Here is a 16,255-nt window from a genome sequence, read left to right as displayed (position 1 = left end):
CGGAGGGTATAGGAGATGTCACGGTAAGTGTTGTGGTTGTCCGTACTGTGAGAAAGAAGCCTGCAACTAAGCATTGGCGGGGAAGCCATAAACCGTAGAGGGAGACGGATTTGGAGGTTGCGAACAAACAGAGTTTGAGGGAAGGCATTGCAAGTCCGTGCAATTGTATGACAACAGAGAGTAATTCAGTTCAGTTAGCAGCCTTTGGGGAGTGTGATGGAGGATTTGAGGTGTCTCCTAGCCTTTGTGCAAAAGGGTTGTGGCCACCTCCAGGTAGGAATGGTACGCTTGAGGAACTTGGAGTATGTCTCGGCTGGACGTGAGGTTGCCTTGGTGGATGTAGAGAGCGCTCGGGAGGAGTTGACCACCAGGTTGGAGGCAGTGCTAGCGTGAGACATAGCCTAGCATACCCAGGAGTTGGATGCCGAGAGGGCAACGCGGGTGGCTATCGAGGACAAATTGACTAGGGAGACAGTATCATTTGAGTAGCAGTTGGTGGAGGTTGAGACTGAAAAGCATGTTTTGTAGACAAGTTTGGTTTAGGCACAGGAGAACTGTGATGTCAAAGAGGCACTTGAGCATTGGATGGTAGCAGCCAAGGGTTTTCAGGCGAGGACGCAGCAGGTGTGTGGGTTCCAAGCTCGACTAGCGTCAGCAATTCTGTTTAATGTCATTTCTATTTTGTATTAAGTCGTCAGGAGACAACTTTTCTTTTGGGAGGGATGATGTTGGCGGCAATATTGTTCACGGAAATAAAACTAGTTAATTAAGTTGTAATTGTGTTGGTTAGTTGGCAACCGAGGGGTGGTAGTTGCGGTGCGACGGTTGGAGCTCGCACCCCCTCGGCATCTTTATATACTTCCGAATGTAACTTGTGTAGGAGACGAATTATGAATGGAATAACATATCTTATACTTGTTTGATATCGATGGCATTCTTATTCTGCATTACGTACTTTATGCTTTAAGTTATTCACCCGAGAGGGCAAACACTTGCTAGTGTTGTTGATTTCATAAATGTCAGCTAGTGCTTTGAACATCTGAAAGGCCATCTCATATTTAGAAATAACTGGTACAATGTGGTCTCTTATTGAATCCACAATTATCTTAAGGGCCTTCTCACTGTCCTTGCTCCACTGAATTTTCTATGTATCATCAGAGGGTTTAGGAATTTCACTTTTGACACGGGAGTCAATTTTATTTTCTTTCAAAACAAGAATGACCCTGAATTTCCAAGATACAAAATTTGATGCTCCATCTAATCTATCTTCAAACCTAACTCCTGTTGCCATTAGGATTATGGGAATGTGATCTTAGTAAGAGCCTGGTGAAAGTTTATGAGATCGTTACAGAATTTTAGTATGATCTTCCTTAACTTCGCTTTGATACCATATTAAGTTCTTTCAAAATTCTTTGATCAAAATAGAAGAGATGGAGATATGATCTGAAAGTTGTATTTTATCTGCTATAGCGTGTTTTAAAGATGCACCACACTTATCAATTTCGGTGTGTTCATCCTCCCCAATGTAAGCATGCTATGTAAGTGGATGAGGGGTTACGTAGTGAAGAGATATGTCTTCCCACGTGGGAAGACACATCTCTTCCCTACGTACCTCTCACCACAGTATATAAACTAGTCACCGTTTACTTACTTGATCGGAAGGAGTGTGACTTGTTTGAGAATCGCTTTACCACCCGATACCATGAACGGTGTAACTGTTGGTTCAAACGCGATAAGTTAACTTTGGTTTTATTTTATCATTAGTTAACGTCAACATATTAGTATATGTAATCAAATATATATATATATATATATTGGAAGCATGAAATAGTACGACCGACGTTACAAAATTAACAGATTTGTGTTGGTGAGAAGAAGTTGGTCCATGCTGTTAGGAAGAAATAGGAACATGATGTGGATGGGGAACATGTTGAAGTAAATGTGATGAAAGATGCTGTTTCATAGGGCTATCTTTATCTATTAAAGTAGTAATGATATCCAAAAGATGTTAAGGCTGCTGGTTTACTAAATGCGTTGAAAGGAGTGATCAACTTGGGGGCTCGAGAATCTCGAGAGACTGTATGTAAGGATTTTTTCTGAGTGGTGATAGCCTCCGAATGATAAAGTTCCAGAGACCACTGATCTGAATATCGGAAGAAGGTAGAATTCTTCTCTCATGTGTGTGAAAGCTTGCATTTCGTACATGACAAGGGAAACACCATCGAGTCAACTTTCACAAGAGTGGAGCGTTTACCTTATGTTTTTTAGCTGTCATGGGAGGGTGAAACTTTAGAAGAGGTCAGATGCTCATTTTTCTTAATTTTGAAAATCAAAATTTTAAGTGAACATGATTTTGATAAAGTAACTTCTTCTGCAAGGCCATGAAATCCAGATAACTTTAGTTTAATAAAAAATGCCCTCTAAAGGGCAATAAGGTGTTGTTTAATAAAAAGTTCCTCCCCCAAGGTCCAATAAGGCATTGTTTAATAAAGCATTTCTCCTCCAAGGGCCAATAGAACTTGATACTAATATGATAGATCCTCATCCAAAGTTTATGAAAAGTGATTTACTTTAAAACATGCTCACATTCTCTAAGAGGGTGCAGAATTTCTATCAAGTCATACGGTCCAATATGTACAATCATCCAAGGTTCAAGCACACAAGCATTATCATCTACCTCAATAGGATTGTGGCGCTGACATGTCATCATGCTGCCATGCAATACCCCGTGCAGTGGAAGCTAAATGTATAAATGTTTTTGTGTTTCCATGTAATGTCCCATTGAAGCAGCCAAATAGATATAAAAAATAAGCATACCCATATTTAATCTATATATAAAGAATCATAATATCCAGAATAAGCAGTGCATCCAAAAATAGTGCATATATAAAAAATGCTCATGTGATCATCTAGTAACTGGAATACCATTAATTTCAATGCATTAAAAGCCATACATGAGACCTCAAATTATGACATCATCATCAAATAGAAATACAGCACTCATACATAAATGGCATAAATAAATCATATTAAGTTTCATGATATGATTTTCAAACTGTCATAATAGAATATCTTTACTCCCACTGAGTTAGTTCAGTTAGCACGCCTCTCTTGTTATAAAAAGAATAGTAAATAAGGTATAATCAATACTTGGTCATACAATCAAATGATGCTAGAACATATAATCAGAATAAAGAGGAGGAGCTGGTGCACTGTAATGGAGTGCCATCAGGCAAGGCAATATAATTGCAATATCAATTAAAGATATTGTTTGACTGTAGTCTTCAGAATACTGTTAGGTGGTCAAAGTTTAAACTACCATAGTGCTGTAAAACAGTTGTTGTATCTGATTAAATGGAAGGGGGATAATATTCATCTTTAGACAATTGTCCTAGCCCATATGCTAGTCACGTGTTACTGTTACTATAGTATATTGTTTTTGTGTGCTCTGTCCATTTTCGTGTCTGAATATCTTTGTTTATCATTCTAACCCTCTATTTTTGAAACTGTAGTTTTCAATCTATTAGGTATTGCCATTTTTCAGGGGGACAATTAAGAATGCTACTTGTAACCATTATCTTTCTTATTAGGTCAAACAGGTGGCTTAGTTGCGAAAACTATTTTTTGTGAGATTGTCACTGTTCATTAAGTGATTCTGGAACTGACAAATATGATCTGTTATAGAGATTTATATTTAGGATTCCTGCCAAATCAAAACTTTGAACATACAATTAGTGTCTTTTCAAGTTTTTCTTCTTTGGTGTATGTAGAACAATAGCTTTATTTAAATTTAACATCCCAAAACCATATTGCAAAGTAGTAATAATGGAGGAAAGAGAACATCAAATATTGGGCAGAGAGAATGAGAAATGGTTGTTTTTGTTTTGTTTAATATTATGTGATACTGCTGATTTCCAAACTTAGTCTCCAGCTTTGATCTTAAGTAGCTCACTGTTTTCTTAAGGGGCCTCTCTCTTACATGGTATTATATTTGTACTGAGATCAAACGGTTAGGGTTTACATGTTTTAGGTTCACCCACTCTAGCTTTGTTTACATTGTTTGAGTGTTTAGTTACTTTTCAAATCCTTGAGTGTTTATAACTTCTTGTGCTATTGAGTTTCATTGATCTGTTTTGGTTGTTTGTGGATGTTAATATAATTTATTTCATCTTTCTCTCTACATGACAATATTTTGATCATTTAAGCATTTGGAAAACACTCAAAGAGGATGCATCGATGAATATGCTTTTACAACATAATAGATCAATATCAAAATGAACAGTCTTTTATTGATAATTGTATTAATCTTCTAATTTCCTATTATATCATTTCTTTTTTAATTTAACATGATGATTGGATTACTATCTGTTATTTTCTAATTTTCTAACAGCCTTTAGAGGTTGAAAGGTTTGATGAGCTTCTATTTAATCATGTCTCTAGATAGCTTTCTCTGATGATTTTGTATGTTAAAAGAGAAACACGAGATACCCTTTTATTCCTGCCTGATTTTTGTTAATTCATTTATTTCACTTGTAAATTATTATTCATCTCCCAATGGTAAGTTGGAGCTCCATAATACTGCTAATGTGCAGGTTAGAATGCATTCCATGGATTCACAAAGTCAGCACGAGCAAGAAAAACATAAGCCTCAACTGAAACGGGTGCGGTTTTTTAATTTCAAGTGTCAGTGTATTTGTTTTAAACTGTACTGAATGCTTTCTTGTTTCTTTGATTTGATTTCTTTTTTTCAATGATGAAATCCTAATTCTCTATTAACATAATGTTTAATGGCAGGTGTTAGGAAAAGAAATTATGAAGCCAGGGACAAAACTATACTTGCCTATTACTGTCTCTGAGAGTAAAAGTCCTAAAAAAGACAATCCTGTCCAAAGAAAAACCTTCAACCCAAGTACAGATGAAATAAAGTACATACGGAGTCTTGAAATATACAAGGAATACCCTCAAACTCAGTTCTAATTTCAAGCTGTCTTATTTGCAAACTTGGTTACTGTAAGCAGCATGGCCTAATCTAAACTAACTACAGTAATCTGTTATTTCAGGATCCGGCAATAATTGTCTTAAATAAGCCTCCAGGTTTACCTGTTCAGGTTTGCCATTTTGAACCATGATATTTTCTTCTGTGTGAATAATTGGTTCCATGTCCTGGAATGGTGGCTAAACTATCTTTGTATGTTTGCTACAGGGTGGCACTGGCATTCACAAAAGCTTGGATGCATTGGCAGCAGCAGCATTGAAATATGACTATATGGAACCTCCTCGATTGGTAAGCCTGATGCACAAAGGTGTTTCAACATTCATATGCTCCTTTCCCATCAGCTGAGCTATAAGAACTATTTCAATAATACAAAAGAGGGTTCTGAGATCAGCTTGGCTGTCTTTTTCTTCAGCTTGCTCTGTTAAGTTTCTTGCATTATTTTTCAGATCACATTTCCTTTGTGATGGTTACCAATGAGATTAAAGTTGAAAACGATAGTGAGGATTTGCCAATATATGTTGACTGATGTATTGATGGGGGAAAGCAAGTTGGTTTTGTGAGGAGAATTCTCATAGGAATTTCTCACCTTGTAAATATCACACTCATTCTAAATATCTTCATGAATTCCTGGGCCAATTGAATGGAACCCTTTCTGATTGAATTGAAACTAAGTTTACTAACATGTAACCTGCACTCTCTGTTGCGGGGCTTTTTAGATGTGCGTGGGCTTCTCCAGCCAGAAGCCATCCTTATCCTTCTATACCTTTGTAACTGCACTAACAAAGAATGTAAAGGCATCAGTTTTGACCACTATCTTTTGTTCTTCCCTGTCGCTTACATATTTCTTTTTTTCTCTGCTTGGTGTTCGAGAATTTCTCTCCTGTTGGTTGACCTAGCCTCAATCAATGATAAAAGCATAATTTTTGGCCACTATCTTTATCTTTGTGTGCAATGTGTTTTCGTCTTAATTTTCTTCCTAGTTTAATGTGGAGCCATATCACCTGACAGAGAGGCCTCTACCAGACATTGGGCTTCTGGAATCCGGATGCAATTTTAAGGTATTGAATGATTTGCACAATTTATGGTCACTAAGAAATACATATCCCTGACAGGCTACGTATGAATTCTCTGGAGTATTTTGCCTAAGAGATTAAAGGCACCATAGCTAAGTAGATGATATGATACAAGCAGTTCATACATATGCATTAATTCTTGTTTGGACAAGTTCTTTCTATTGACACTTATTTCCTTTTCAGGAAAAATGGTTGGATTGTAATTTTTTAGATAATGCATTAACATTCGAAGTTGTGGAACTAAGCAGGGGTTTAAGATTCATTAACATTGGCTATTTGTTGCAATTTTAGGTGCACAGACTTGACAAAGAGTGCAGTGGAATTTTGGTGATGGGGCGGACACGTGAAAGTGCAAAACTACTTCATACTTTGTTTCGTGAAAAGACTAACACAACATCCTTGTCCGATGTATGTGCATGCATTTAAAATTACGTCTTTTTATTGTTTTTGATTAAGTTCATTTTTAGGAAAATGTTTTTGGGGTTTCATGTCTCTTTTCTTGCATTTTTAATTTCTCTTAAACAGATCTTTTTAGCCCTCCAGTTCAATTGATTGATTGATTCTGCTATATAGAATCTTGATTCTTCTGGAAGAAACATAAAGCGAAGATACTGGGCTTTAGTTATTGGCATCCTAAAGCAAAAGCAAGGTCGAATAGTTGCTCCCCTTAAAAAGGTATACTGCTTGCTGTGTGCAATGCATTTATTGTCGACATTAATGCAACGTTTTTCTATTCTGCAAGTGTATTAGTTTTACAGATAACACATGTTGTACATTTAGTACTGCAACGGGGATTACAACTTTGAGCTAGGAGGTCAATTTTTTGTTGGATGTATGTTGCACTCTTGCGCTTTTTCTATACAGACATAGTTTGCTTCTTCATGTGGGATGCAATTGTCTCATAAACTTGTATATGTATACACATTTTGAATGATTATTTATATTGCTAACTCAAATCTAATATTGTCTAGAAATGTTTGTTAAGTCTGTTTTGAAAATTTCAATAATATAACTCATATACAAAAGATAGTTATTTGTTCAGTTTACCATTTGCAATGCTCAAAAATGTTAATAAATGAATTAGAATGGTGACAATTTCTAATAGTTTACATATTCTGGAAGCATTATAGGTAGGTGTCCAGTGTATTGAATACATGAGTGATGTCAAATTGCTTATGACTGATACTTTTGCCCTCTACCCCCTTGCATAGTAAATTTCTAGTAGTTGACATTATTATTTCTGAAGAATTATAGTTTATCTACAGCAGCACATATAACAGCCTATTGCATTTGAAGGAAGAAAGTAAACTCAATAGATTTTGTCAGAAATCTGATGAAGCAACCACCGTAGACATCCAGATGATTAGTGAAGTCAAAAGACACATATGGTCCTTTAAGGAATGAGTTATCATCTCCAGAATTATATCTGCTTCACCTTCCTATGCAACTAAAATATTAGATGATGGACAGTTTGATTGAAAAGTTAGTTGTTTTCCACAAAACTGGTTGGAGGAGGATCCTTGTAAGAGAAGTGGCTTAGGTTAAAAGAACTGGGTGATCAGTTATTAGCCATTAACAAAGAGGTAGATAACAAAAACATGGCTATTTTGATGTTGAATGGTTTGCTATATTCCTTTGAAACATGTGTGCAGTTAATCACGATTATTCAAACTTTACTGTTTGAATAGATCTATTTCGATCTTTTGCGAAATGAATGGAGACAAATGGGACAGTATAATTGTGTACACATGGAGAGTGTTTTTGCAGCAAAATACAATGGCGAAGACAAACACATCAGCCAGAGTCTTTACCCAACGTGAAGGTGAAGTGTTTCTATTGTATCATAAGATGATATGATCATTTTGATAAAAAGCACAGACATGTAAATGTGGTAGAAATGGATAAAGACCAATTTTTGAGAGAGAAATACAGCTTTTCTGTCTCCCAAGAAAGCCGGGATGCTATTGGTTGTTATTACTTTGATTCTGGTGCAGTGCAACATTTTACCTGTTGCAAGGATTGGTATATTGAGTATATTATTGGTAATATTTGTATAGAGGAAATTTCATTGGGATATGGGTAAGTTCATGCAATCAAAGAAAGGGTTGATGTTCATATCATTTCAAATGATGTGTCAAATATGTATTTTGGGATGCCATCTATGTTTCTAAGAAATGAAGGAAAAAGTTGCTTTCAATTAGCCAACTCACTTAGGGGCCAAATATCAGTTTGACTTTCAATGGTTATAAATGCTTGCTCTTAAATGCCAAACAAAATATTGTAGTTTTTCTTTATATTGCTCAGGGAGGTTTATACAAGCTTTTTTAGCTGCCCACAATAAGTGAGCATGTACTTGTTGTGGAGGAGAATATTGGCTTCCATTTGCATGAAAAATATGGCCGTTTAAATTTTTCAGTACCTTTTGGCACTTAGTTGAATTGAAACTGTTCATGGGCTGCCTTTGTTCAGAATACGAAAGAGATATGTATAGTGTGCTTAGCTATTAAACAAGAAGGCAGTTGTTTCCAACTGAAAGTGCATGGCAACCCAAAGGGTTAGATGACCTTATTTATAATGACTTGTGGGAATCATAATGAAAATTAATTACAACATCATTGGCAAGACATGTTTCTCTAGTGGTTGATGAGCTTTTCTCGAGAAATGTAGGTTTCTCTTTGGAAATGCAAGTTTGAATTCTTTGGTCTATTATACAGAATCAAGTTGGTAGACATATTAGAAGTTTTAGGTCAGATAATGGAGGAGAGTTTACTTCCAAACAATTCAAAGAAAATTGTGAGAAGAAGGGTATAGAACGAGAGGTTTCAGCCCTTTTCACTCCATAGCAGAATGGGGTTCTTGAAAGGAGGAATAAGACAATCATGGAGATGGCCTAATGCATGATGCATAGTAGAGGTTTGCTATGCAGATATTGTGATCACAGTGCAGTTCCACAAGCTTCAAGGAACCTTGCACCGATGACTAGAGGCCCTTGCTGTAGCAGACCGGTTCCAATAGCAGTTTGTGCTACTGCACAATCATTTGTGACATTGTGCAACACTTTGCATATAGTGCAACCCTTTGTATGCCAGCTGTTGGTCAGTTGTGCAATCAACAGCCTCACAGACATGACACTTGCATAACATTTCATCTGCAGAACATGGAATTGGATTGTTAACTATCAGCAACCCAACCATTGGTATTTGGAAGATCAAGTTACACCAATTATGGGACATGAATCATTTTGTAACTACTTGTAACATCCCATAACCATATTGTACATATAATCACTTAATTGTCTAGTTGGGATTGGATTAGAAAATTCAAAATAGTCCAAGCAATCCAGTTTGATGTGTCACCTCTTTTGGTCATAGGAAACTTTCACAGTTAGAAATGCACCTCGGAAGAAGGTTGACCTAAATACAACTGGTGAAGACTTGCAGACAAGAATGAAGACTGGTGCTGCAAGAAGGAGGAACAATGCAGATCCCAAAGGAAAAGGGAAGATGGGAGAAGACAGCTTCATCAGAAGCAGGAACATGAGAAGACAACAAGGAAGACCTCCTACTGGTAGAAGACAAGGAAGTGCTACCACCCACAAGTCAAAGCAAGTGTGGGAGAAGAAGAGACCAGATGGAAGGACTGCAAAGAATGGACAACCAAGGATCCATCCTCAAAGGAGGAGAAATCGAGATGCTAGACCGGTAAGATCTCCCCATGCATGGCAAAATAAATTTGTAAGTCATATGCCATCCTTTACTGGTTATTGCTTTGCATGTAATAGTTATGGCCATAGGACAAAAGATTGTAGAAAGAGATCTTGAAGGAATAATCTAGGATCTCATAGATATCATGCATATGAGCAAAATGTATCCAAGAGTAGATACATGCATGTCCCCTCTCCCGGTTATGCAAATATTGTTTGTCATAATTGCAATGGAATTGGCCATAGTGTGTTTGATTGCAGGAAGAGGAACTTGTAGTCATATGGAGGTTGATATAGCAACTATGCTCTGCAAAAAGGTGGATACAGAGCATATGGAAGTCAGAAGCTTGCATGGAACCAAAGAAGAAATGTCTCTGCAGAAGCAAGAGGTCCACCGGTCTTAGTTGCTAGTCACAACAACATGACTAGAAGAAGATGGTCAAATCGGTATGTCAAGAGATTCCCCAATCATGAAGTTGGGATGGATGCTGTGTGCTACTATAGCACTACTTCCGGCTGTGAGGCAAAATTAGGAAATGGAAGGACCCATCAGCAGAAGAAGGAAAGACCTGCTCCCAAGCCTGAAAATGGGAAGAAGATTGAGACCAAGCAAGTATGGAGGAAGAAGACCATGGACCGGCACTGGGCATTCAATGTACAGGTGATATCTTCTAAGGCCTAAAAGAGATGTAGGATCTCAGGGGGAGTAGTATATTGAACTAGATCATTCACCCCCTTAGTGAAGTAGGATACTTGGAAGAACAAGGTGTTGCCGGTATGATGGATGGATATGAGATGATAAGTGTGTGTAGAGGCTAACTTGGCTACACACCTACAAATCAGAGTTGGATCGCTACTGCATGTGTCAATGTATGACAAGATAACAATTGGAATCAGAAACAAGGTGACACAAAATGTTAGGAGTCACAGGAAGGTGCTCCGATAGTGATGATGGACCGGTACAGGAAACCGATATGTGTAGGATGTTATCGACATGAATGCTATGAGTTACTTGCAGGTTATGTAAGACAATGAGTCTGGAGATCACTGCAATAGCCCCAGTAGCATGGAATGTGGAGTTTGTGTCTTAGGTGGTATCGGAAAAGCCCTGAATGACATATGTTGGCCCAGAGGTTGATCATGCATGCTCGCATGTTTTTGGGCTAACCAGTTTGATCTATGACTTGATGATGACATTGTATGGCATTGTGTACATCCTAGATCATGTCGTAGGCTGTGGTGAAATAATGGAGCTGAAAGATAATCAGATGATCTCTCTTGCACAATTCAACCGGTATATGGAAATGATTGGAGTCTCGGTAGACCCGATCGGAGATGAGGACCTGAGATGTATCACTCAGGGGGAGTTCAAGTGCTTATGATGTAGAGCCGTCATGCTTGAACTTGTATGGTAATTGATTGCCCAAACTGCAGATGTTGGAAAGTGTAGTAGGATTACCCAAGAGAATTTCATGGTTATGGGTATCTACTTGTCATTTGGTTGGTTGTACTCATAGTACAATCACATTTGATTCTAAAGAAATTTGGGATCAAACGGGAAGTGATGCAGTTTGACCGGCAGGTGAGTAGTATTCATTGACACATCCTTCTGTAATTGAGTGTTTTAACAAATAGTATTAGATTTGCATGCTCAATTGGTGTTAGTTGATGGTTGAGTCCTCCATCTCAAGCGCTGTGACTTGAGGAAATGTAACAAGTGGTACCAAAGGAGGAGATGCATCCAATGAAGATAAAGGGGGGGAAAGAATTCTGTCAATGACCGGTAAATACAAGGAGGAATGATATCCTGACAATGCCCTTTGCCATTGTTGTCAAAGGGGGAGAAAGAGTTTGTAGTATGCCAGATACTACATGAGTTGACATCAATGCCAAAGGGGGAGATTGTTGGCATTGTGTTGTCATTGATGCCAACCTGTATAGGATAACTACCGGTATGAGAAATGTATGTGCAACACTGTCATGGAGGACTACAGGATGAGATATCTTTGATATCTCCTTGTGTCGCAGAACACCGGTAAGGTAAGAAAGAGAATGTCATTCAAAGGAATGACCACTCGAGTCACCGGTACACAAGTTAGTGCTTGACTTGTGTGGATGAAATGGTAAGGTTACCGGTACAGTGTATCATCGGTAAGGAGAGTATGTCAACTGATAAGTGAAGTGTTGACAATGAGTAGGATGCTTGGATGTTGTTTGTGATGAAGAGGCAGAATGTTATCTAAATCACATCAACACTAGAGGAGAAGAATGAACAGGTCACCGGTATGCTGTGAGGTTGCAGAACAACAGGACTCCCATCGGATGAAGATGTAGTCACCATGCAAAGAGATGACTGACAGTGAATGTGCCCACACCTGACCACATGTGCCTAGTTGAAGACACGCTGCACAAACAAGGAAGCCATGAGTGCATTGCAGGATGCAAATGACAAGAAATCACTACCATCGATAAGTGGAGCTTATCTCCTATTATGCATAAATGTGCATCATAGTTCTGTGAGATAAGGAAGATGGGGTAAAGGCAGGTGTTTGAAGGCTCACACCGGATCTACTGGTGAATCAAAGGAATGCCTCAAGTGCATGAAATCAGGGATATGCACTGGACCGACAGAGAAGGCATGTTGAGTTGCCGGAACAGATGAAGTGTGATCAGTTTGTCTCTTTGACAAACTGGTTGAGATATGGTCTGAGCTGATCAAGAAGGAGGCAAGGGTGAGCAGATGCAGACAGAAGAGAATGGTCGGATTGAAGATGGAGTCTAGTGAAGGTTGATGACATAGTGTCATCAAGAGTGTTTACTGGTATGTATGTCCACCGATAATACAGACAAAGTGCAGATGTGGAAGAATCCCATCTGATGAAGATGTGCATAAGGTTGGTTAGCAAGAGTGCTGACTGGTTGAGTGTTCCACCAAAAGAGAAGCAAAGTGCAAGGTTGATGACAGACTGGTTTGAAGGTTTTACCGGCAGGGTTAGTAAGCTGGTAGATGAACCCGGTAATGGAGTTGGTCGGTGATGCAATCCATACCGACACAACTGTTCGAGAAGAGTTGGATGCTGACATGAACGCCACTTAGAGATGAAGTTGCAAGCTTGTAGAGGTTGGTGAAGTGCCATGTAGGGATAGGTGTTTTTACAGGTGTGCATTTAATATGGATCCCGTGATTTGTGGATCGGATCAGAGGAGTGTGGCTCGAGAAAGAGTGAACGACAGAGAAAGATCAGGGAGTTGGTGGCACCTGAATCGAAGCAAGAAAATCAGATTGTGAGAAGACCTCGAGAAGGAAACAACAGAGATATTAATGGCATTTTGACAGATGCAAGTCGAGATACAGGACCGTGGTTGCTAAGTTTAGAAAACGTGCATTGGAAGGCGCATTAATGGCGGTGTTGTGCAAACAACTGTCTGGGCGATCAGATCGGATGAGATCTGATTGGATTTGGTTTGCCTCGAGGTTGATGAGGAAACCCTAACCGCCTGTGATTTGAATTGTTTTTTGGCGGGAAGACTGGGCTATAAATATGCAAGCCAAAGATATTGTTAAGTGCTGCTGAATGGAAGAAGATAGAGCTGTTGCGAAGTGATTGAGCGCTGTATGAGAGAGTTAGATCAGTCAGAGTGAAAATAGTAGAAGAGAATGTTTGCCTCATACGGGTAAACGATTAAATGCAGAAAGTAAATGCACATAACATAATGGAAATATATTAAATAATTAGTCTTTGTATTAATTCAACAGTCCATGTACATCAAGTGCTATCACATTACATCTGATACATCTATTATGATGCCACTACGAAGGAACGGTATGCAATATATAATACCCGAAGGGTTGCGACCAACCGTCGTGTCTGATTGCCCTTCTGGACGACTGACTAACTGACTGCCGTAACCATTATTACCGACGACAACATAAACATAATATGACAACGTAACATAATGATTATTCCCGACAACATCATCTCCCCAAGAAAAGAAGTCGTCTCCGGATGACTTAATACAAAGTAGAGATGACATCAAACAAAACCAAGGTAGAGAACTGCAGGAACTGCGAACGCTAGTCGAGCGTGGAACTCATACACCTGCTGCGTCCTCGCCTGAAAACCCATTTCTGCTACCATCCGATGCTCAAGTGCGGATTTCACCATTATTGCTTCCTTTGACATCACAGTCCTCCTGTGCGTAAACCAAACTTGTTTGCAAAACACGCTTTTCAGTCTCAGCCTCCACCAATTGCTACTCAAATGATGCTGTCTCCCTAGCCAATTTGTCCTCGATAGCCACCCATGTTGCCCTCTCGACATCCAACTCTTGGGTACGTTGAGCTAAGTCTCACGCTAGTACTGCCTCCAACCTGGTGGTCAGTTCCTCCTGAGCCCTCTATGCATCCACCAAGGCAACCTCACGTCCAGCTGAGACATACTCCAAGTTCCTCAAAGCGTACCATTCCTGCCTAGAGGTGGCCACAACCCTCTGGCACAAAGGCTAGGAGATGCCTCGAATCCTCCATCACACTCCCCAAAGGCTAATAACTGAATTGAATAACTCCCTGGTGTCGTATGACTTCGCGTGCCTACAATGCCTTCCCTCGGACTTTGTTTGTTCGCAACCCCGAAATACGTCTCCCTCTACGGCGTAGGGCTTCCCGCCAATGCTGAGCTTCAGGCTTCTTTCTCACAGTACGGGACAACCCAACACTACCGTGCCTTCTCTGATGCCCTTCGCCCAACTCAAAAAGTGTATTGTAGCTCAAAAATAAACTGGGGGCAGTGCCCCCAGCCGGGTCAAGGGGCAGTGCCCCCAGCCGGGTCAAGGGGCAGTGCCCTCGCGGGGTCTGGGGTAGCGCCCCAACGGGGTTGAGGGGTAGCGCCCCTCGCGGGGTCCGGGGGCAGCGCCCCGCAGTACAGGGCGGGGGCGAGGGGTGGCGTCGTCGCTGCCAAGATCAATTTACAACCCTCAGAACCACTCGAAAGTCCATGGCGCACATCATTTCTGTGATAGTTTAAGATGCCAAAACCCTTCTTCTCCACTCTAATATTTTCAACGTCTTGGCTCCAGACGTCATCGAATGATTTTTCAATTTGGTCATCTTTTTTTTTTTTTTAATTTGTTTTTCACATGCCATCACCACCTTTATCCCTGCTGTACCATGGTATTTTCCCTCTCACCCTCTTGTAAACCACCGCTGCCGTGCTCCTTCAGGCTTGCCACTTTCTCCTTCCAACTGCCAGCTGCCACTTTCTACCACTTCCTCCTTCCAACTACCCAGTTGCCACCACTTTCTGCTTCCAGCTGCCAGCGTTTCTCTTGCTCGTGTCAGTTGGTAGTATGGTGTATGACGGGGTGCGATGTACTTGGCGTGCTGGTGTGCGGTGTTCAATCTCCTTCCTCCGTGATTTTGTTTTGTCTGCCTTGTGATTTTTTCCTTGCCTGCGTTGGAATTTTCTCTTTGGCGCTGCAGTTTATTTATGGTGGAGACAGTGCCACGACATAGTGGACACACAGTGCCACCGCACGGTAACCCGCGGTGCCACCGCACGATGGCACGCGGTGCCACCGCATGGTGACCCACTGTGCCACCGCATGGCGGCATGCGGTGCCACTGCACGGTGACCCCGCGGTGCCACCGCATGGTGGCCCCACGGTGCCACTGTACGGTGACCCCGCGGTGCCATTGTACGGTGGGTGCCACCGCACGGTGGACCCTGCGGTGCCACTAACGTGGTCCCCACCGTACGGTGTCTCCGCTTTTTTTTTTTTTTTAAATTTTTTTCCCAGTCGTACGGTTTTTATTTTTATTTTTAATTATTTAATTTTTTATTTATTTTTTTTCTTATTTTTTACTTTTTATTTTTCCTGGCCGTACGGTCAATTGTCGTGCGGACCCGTACGACTATACGGTTTTTTTTTTCTTCTAATTTCCTAATTTAGTTGTCTCGAGAGTCTTCGGCTCGGGTCCCCTGTCTCTGGGATCACCCTTCATCCTTCTCGGTTTTCCTCGCCCAAGAGTCTCCCACGTTGGTCCTGTGCCTCTCAAGTCGCCTGCCCGGCCTCTCGAGTCCCCTTCCATCCTCTCGGGTCCCCCTCCAGACACTCGGGTGTCCTTCCGGCCTCTCGGGTCCCCCTCCGGCCTCTTGGGTGTCCTTCCGACCTCTCGGGTCCCCTGCGTGCTTCGCGTTGTAGGGTTTCAATTTGGATCCGTTGGTGGCGAGTCTATTTTCAATGGCCATCCGAAGACCTGGAACCATAAATTCTACGACAACCATGGTCTCCTTCCCCTACATAAGAAGAAGAATAATAAAGATTTTGAAGGCTGCGGCCTTCCACACAGGGTTCCAATTGTTGCCAATGATCTTGGGATTATCTACGTCATCGAGGTTTGGGGCGTCTCCCTTCCAATATTCTATGTATTCTGGCAAGTACACCTCCTTTGTTACTTGCTCTGGTTCCTCTACTTCGAGCCTT

General features: G+C 40.5%; 1 protein-coding gene across 1 annotated transcript in view; it reads left to right on the top strand.

The window, feature by feature from the left end:
* The window catches only part of LOC131066334 (RNA pseudouridine synthase 4, mitochondrial), a 128,086-nt gene that overhangs the window by 61,843 nt on the left and 49,988 nt on the right, over positions 1–16,255 (top strand). The window contains exons 2-7 of the mRNA XM_058001077.1: positions 4,593–4,661; positions 4,795–4,955; positions 5,063–5,108; positions 5,204–5,284; positions 6,361–6,477; positions 6,643–6,744. Of these exons, the coding sequence (XP_057857060.1) occupies positions 4,593–4,661; positions 4,795–4,955; positions 5,063–5,108; positions 5,204–5,284; positions 6,361–6,477; positions 6,643–6,744 (576 nt within the window). The remainder of the gene's footprint in view (positions 1–4,592; positions 4,662–4,794; positions 4,956–5,062; positions 5,109–5,203; positions 5,285–6,360; positions 6,478–6,642; positions 6,745–16,255) is intronic.

This window comes from Cryptomeria japonica, chromosome 3, assembly GCF_030272615.1.
Source record: "Cryptomeria japonica chromosome 3, Sugi_1.0, whole genome shotgun sequence".
NCBI lineage: Eukaryota > Viridiplantae > Streptophyta > Pinopsida > Cupressales > Cupressaceae > Cryptomeria > Cryptomeria japonica.
The sequence above is the reverse complement of the archived record's forward strand: the minus strand, read 5'-3'. Positions and strand labels throughout refer to the sequence as shown.